Source organism: Mobula birostris, chromosome 9, assembly GCF_030028105.1.
Source record: "Mobula birostris isolate sMobBir1 chromosome 9, sMobBir1.hap1, whole genome shotgun sequence".
Lineage (NCBI taxonomy): Eukaryota > Metazoa > Chordata > Chondrichthyes > Myliobatiformes > Myliobatidae > Mobula > Mobula birostris.
Genome location: NC_092378.1, coordinates 66,548,609 through 66,554,865, shown reverse-complemented (window position 1 = coordinate 66,554,865; position 6,257 = coordinate 66,548,609). Strand labels below are relative to the sequence as shown.

Below are 6,257 nucleotides of genomic sequence, written 5' to 3'. Positions count from 1 at the left end.
CAGAACAACCCAGGAACCAGTCTCCCCTCCATAGATTCTTGTCTACACTTCTTGCTGCCTCAGTAAGGTAGCTAACATAATCAAATAGCCCACCCACCCCAGGCATTCTCTCTTCTTCCCTCTTCCTTTTGGCAGAGGACCATAAAGCTTGAAAGCACGCACTACCAGGCTCAAAGACAGTTTCTATCCTGCTGTTGAGAGACAACTGAATGGCTCCCGCAGTAGATAAGACAGATTCTCGACCTTATTGTCGGCCTGCAATGCACTTTCTTAGTAATTGTAACATTTTATTCTGCACTGTTATTGCTTTACCTAGTACTACCTTAATATACTACTGTAATGAATTGATCAGTATCAAGATTTTCATTGTACCTCAATTTACAAGACAATAATAAACCACTTTGTTAATTAACTCAGCAGTATCTCTTTAAAAAGTTTGACCAAAGGCATGCTGCTAGAACAGCAAACAGAATACTTCATTAGATTCGTTTATTACATGACTGAAAGTCATCTTTATTCTTGTTTTTCTTATTTGTACATTAATTATACAAAGAAAATACTAACTTTTTCTACATTAAATCTCTTGTACAATTTTCCAGTTTTGTTATTCTACATTCTTGGTGCACTTAATGATCCAAATATCTTTCAACAATAAAGGACAGGAGATTGAGCCAACTTCTATAGAGTGACTCCCATTTGTTGAAGACTTTCCTTATTTAAACTTTCTCTATGGTTAAAATGAAAAATAATATATCTGAAGTCCAGTGTAAGGGAGCAATATAACTCAGAGTCCAGTTCTTTCAGAACCTGATGATTGTCAGATTGTTTTTCCATTTTGCTCTAATCTCTATCAGATTTTTGTGGTGCCACTTGAATTGTTTCAACAACAGGAGAGAAAAATGATGATTTCACGCTTGCAAGCTGTGCATCTTAAAGAAATTGAATCGCTGCCCACAGTCAATGAAGCCAGTGTACGGTGAGAAATTCATATTGAAATGATTGGCAAATGCTTCAGCCCTCAGGTAAAATAAAAAGGAGCACCAATTTCTACAACTGTAAAAACATAGGGTGCAGTTTATATATACGAGGGGTGATTGATAAGTTCATGGCCTAAGCTGGAAGGAGTCAGTTTTAGAAAACCTAGCACATTTATTTTTCAACATAGTGCCCTCCTACATTTACACACTTAGTCCAGCGGTCGTGGAGCATATGGATCTTGGACCTCCAGAAAGTGTACACAGACATGTGATTGATAAGTTCGTAGCCTAAGGTAGAAGGAGATGACTTATACAGCTCTCGTTACATGCACATGCAGGTCAACTCTGAGTGATTATGCAAAAAGTTTGAAGTTAATAATTTATCCCCTTCTACCTTAGGCCACTAACTTCTCAATCACCCCTGATGAGTTATTAACTTCAAACTTTCTGCATAATCGCTCAAAGAGTTGACCTGCATGTGCATGTAACGAGAGCTGTATAACTCATCTTCTACCACAAACTTATCAATCACCCCTGCTGTGGACACTTTCTGGAGTCCAAGACCCATATGCTCCATGACCGCTGGACTAAGTGTGTAAATGTAGGAGGGGACTATGTTGAAAAATAAATGTACTAGGTTTTCTAAATTTGACTCCTTCTACCTTAGGCCACAAACTTATCAATCACCCCTCGTACAAGAAATTCTGCAGATGCTGGAAATCCTGCAAAATACCGGAGGAACTCTACAAATCAGGCAGCATCTGTGGAAAGGAATAGAGTTGACATTTTGGGCTCAGACCCTTCAGGGATCTTGATGAAGAGTCCTGGCCTGACACATAAACTTAATTGCTTTCCATAGATGCTGCCAGACTTGCTGAGTTTCTCCTCCATTTTGTGGGTGCATTACATAATTTTGCACCCTCTATTTTCACAGTTATACCCAAATAGTTGCCCTAATTTTTGCACATTGGCTGTTTGTTGGTCCTTATGTTTAGTTTTTCATAACTTCTTTTGTATTTCTTTATTTATCTGCAAATGTGTGCATGAAAAGTAATCGCCAGATATATGTACTTTGATAATAAATTTATTTTTGACTTTTTGCTAATCAGTAGCATGATTCGCATTTTGTACAAATTAAACAAAAAGAAGTTCGAATGGAGAAAAGGCAGGAGATGAACATGTCAGTTGCAGATCCATGTGGTTAGTTCCTGTGCTTGTACTGTTAGAATTCTCGGATCAATGCAATCAAATTCAAGTAATCATTCACAATGCTATAAGTAGTTGTTCAACTCTGGGAAGCCATTCTATGAGTGTTCTCCTTCTAAATGGCAGCTGGAGTGGTGGTGGAAAAACACAGAGGGATGGTGCTTCCGAAACTCCTGAAGCAGCCGGTTTCTTTCCTTCTCACACAGGCTGCGATTTTGACTGATGCTGCGAATCAACCGCTGAAGTTGCTCTAAGGTGGTCTGACGTTTCTGCACCTCAAACTCCTTTTGTGTGACATGCTTGCAGAAGGTAAAGTCTGTCACAAAAAAATGAAAAGAAAAGTCATCAAGGAGGGACCACCACGCAGTGGCACTGATGCCAATCAGCATGACATGCTTTGAAGAGCTGGCAAGGACATTTATACAGAAAGGTGCATTTGACTGCATGACATCATGAAAAATCCCATCCATCCTGCTCGTGGACCGTGTGTCCCACTCCCATCGGGGAGGAGGCTACGTAGCATTCACACCAGGACCACTAGGCTCAAAAACAGTTACTTTCTCCGAAGCAGAAAGGCTGATCAACACCTGCACCCACTAACCCACTCCTCCACCACCACTACCTCATCATTTTATGTCAGAGTCAGCTTATGTACAAACACTCCTATGCCTGTGTCACTTCTATGGACACACAATCAACAAGGTGTCTTATTTATATTTATTGTGTTTTTTATCATTGTTTTTTTATTTATTCATTTACGGGATGTAGGTATCGCCAGCTGAACCAGCACTTATTGCCCATCCCTAGCTGCCCTCATTAAGGTGGTGATGAGCTGCCTTGTTGAACGTCTGCAGTCCCTGCGGTGTAAGTACACCCACAGTGCTGTTAGGGAGGCAATTCCATGATTTGACCCAGCAACAATGAAGGAACAGCAATGTGTTTCCAAGTCAGGATGGTGAGCGACTTGGAGGGTTATTGTACTTGTTATCTTATTGTGTTCTTTTTGTGCTACATTGGATCTGGAGTAACAATATTGTTCTCCTTTACACTTGTGTACTGAATAACATTGAACAATCTTGAACCAGAATACCGTGCTCAAACTTGTACTTGATCAAGTCACACAAAATGTTGGAGGAACTCAGCAATTTGTGAAATGTGTTCAAATGCAAGTTTGAGCATCAGGATGAAGGGTCTCAGCCTAAAACATCAACTGTTCACTTCACTCCATAAATGTTGCCTGACCTGCTGAGTTCCTCCATCATTTTGTAAACACAAGAGACTGTGCAGAAGCTGGAATATTCAGCAGTACACACACAAAATGCTGGAGAAACTCAGCAATTCAGGCAACATTTACAGAGGGGAATAAAGAGTTGAGGCCAAGACACATTATCAGGACTGGAAAGGAAGGGGGTAGAAGCCAGAGTAAGAAGGTGCAGGAGAGGGAGGAGAACAAGCTGCCGGGTAATAGATGAGGGCAGGTGAGGGGGAAAGTGGGAAGATGGGTGGGATGAAGTAAGAACCTAGGAGGGGTTAGGCGAAAGCCTCTTACTTCATACACCCTCCTCTCACTTAGTCTCGCATGATTTCCAGAGAGCATGTATAAGGTACCTGCAATAGCACTGGGATTCCTTCCTTCCTGAAGAGAAAGGAGCTTCTTCCTGACCATCTGAAGCAGGAAACTGGGGATCTAGAAAAGAAATGTGTTTATATTGCACCTTTACTGGCTTCAATACATCCTAAACATTATAGATTAAGATGAATTCTTGAAGTTCAATCACTGCTGTAATGAAGGAGATAAAAGGGATAAAGATTAGCTTTATTTGTCACACGTACATTGAAAGATCAAAACATACAGTGAAATGCATTGTTTTGTGACAAATCAAGTCCACAAAATAGTACTGGGCAACTCTCAAGTGTCGCCAGGCTTCCAGCGCCAATGTAACATGCCCACACTCACTAAACCTGAATCCAGCGCCAATGTAACATGCCCACACTCACTAAACCTGAATCCAGCGCCAATGTAACATGCCCAAACTCACTAAACCTGAATCCGGCGCCAATGCAACACGCCCACAACTCACTAAACCTGAATCCAGCGCCAATGTAACATGCCCACAACTCACTAAACCTGAATCCGGCGCCAATGTAATATGCCCACACTCACTAAACCTGAATCCAGTGCCAATGTAACACGCCCACACTCACTAAACCTGAATCCAACACCAATGTAACATGCCCACACTCACTAAACCTGAATCCAGTGCCAATGTAACATGCCCACAACTCACTAAACCTGAATCCGGCGCCAATGTAATATGCCCACACTCACTAAACCTGAATCCAGCGCCAATGTAACATGCCCACAACTCACTAAACCTGAATCCGGCGCCAATGTAACATGCCCAAACTCACTAAACCTGAATCCAGCGCCAATGTAACATGCCCACAACTCACTAAACCTGAATCCAGCGCCAATGTAACACGCCCACAACTCACTAAACCTGAATCCGGCGCCAATGTAACATGCCCAAACTCACTAAACCTGAATCCGGCGCCAATGTAACATGCCCAAACTCACTAAACCTGAATCCAGCGCCAATGTAACACGCCCACAACTCACTAAACCTGAATCCGGCGCCAATGTAACATGCCCAAACTCACTAAACCTGAATCCAGCGCCAATGTAACATGCCCACAACTCACTAAACCTGAATCCAACGCCAATGTAACATGCCCACACTCACTAAACCTGAATCCGGCGCCAATGTAACATGCCCAAACTCACTAAACCTGAATCCAGCGCCAATGTAACATGTCCACACTCACTAAACCTGAATCCAGCGCCAATGTAACATGCCCACACTCACTAAACCTGAATCCAGCGCCAATGTAACATGTCCACACTCACTAAACCTGAATCCAGCACCAATGTAACACGCCCACACTCACTAAACCTGAATCCAGCGCCAATGTAACACGCCCAAACTCACTAAACCTGAATCCAACGCCAATGTAACACGCCCACACTCACTAAACCTGAATCCAGCGCCAATGTAACATGCCCACACTCACTAAACCTGAATCCAGCGCCAATGTAACATGCTCACACTCACTAAACCTGACCGCATGTCTTAGGAATGTGGGAGGAAGCTGACGCGGTCACAGGGAGAATATACAAACTCCTTACAGACTGTGGGCGGAATTCAACCCTATTCTTACAGATGGCACTATAATTGCCTTACTCTAACCACTAGACTACCAAACAAAGGAACCAATTCCCACAGAGCAAGGCCCTTCAAACATCAAAGTCGTAATGTGCAAATTAGTGATGTTAATCAGAGGGATAAATATTGACCAGTGATAATTCTCGTAGTTTCCTTCGGAACAGCACAACATTATTTCAATTCCATTGGAAAAAATAAAAAGGGCTCTTCATAACATCTTATCGAAATGACTTTTTTTTGCTATGTGACAATAATAAACCAATTCTAATTACATCTTTACATCAGATGAGAGTCACATTTATTTATCACATTGACATATTAGTGAAATACGTTGTTTGGGTAAACAACCAACATACTGATGGATGTGATGAATGCATTGCTATACATTCTGGTGCCAAAATAGTATACCCACCAGGCTCAGCAGAACACAGATCACAATAAAACAGAACACAAGCAACAAAGCAACAACATTGAAACAAATCCTGTTCTTCCCTCCCTCCCACCTTTGCACATACTCAAACCTCTAACACCGAGACAAGTCGTCTTCCATTCCTCTGAAGAATAACAGGGCCCTTGTTAATATCTTGTCCATAAGACACTTTTCACTGTATCTCAGTATATGTGACCATAATATAGCAATTCTGTTTCCACCCATCACACAGTGAAACTTGTCCTTGACACCACACTGGAGTATCAATCTTGTAGAAAGATAGAAAACCTACAGCACAATACAGGCCCTTCGGCCCACAAAGCTGTGCCGAACATGTCCTTACTTGAGAAATTACTTAGGGTTACCCATAGCCCTCTATTTTTCTGAGCTCTATATATCTGTCCAGGTGTCTCTTAAAAG

The 6,257-nt window shown here is 41.9% G+C and overlaps 1 protein-coding gene across 1 annotated transcript in view; it reads right to left on the bottom strand.

Moving 5' to 3' along the window:
* Positions 1-1,651: 1,651 nt before the first annotated feature.
* depdc4 (DEP domain containing 4) overlaps positions 1,652-6,257 on the bottom strand; it is a 70,979-nt gene continuing 66,373 nt past the window's right edge. The window contains exons 8-9 of the mRNA XM_072269451.1: positions 3,792-3,870; positions 1,652-2,499 (exon numbers count right to left, since the gene is read on the bottom strand). Of these exons, the coding sequence (XP_072125552.1) occupies positions 2,282-2,499; positions 3,792-3,870 (297 nt within the window). The 3' untranslated portion in view covers positions 1,652-2,281. The remainder of the gene's footprint in view (positions 2,500-3,791; positions 3,871-6,257) is intronic.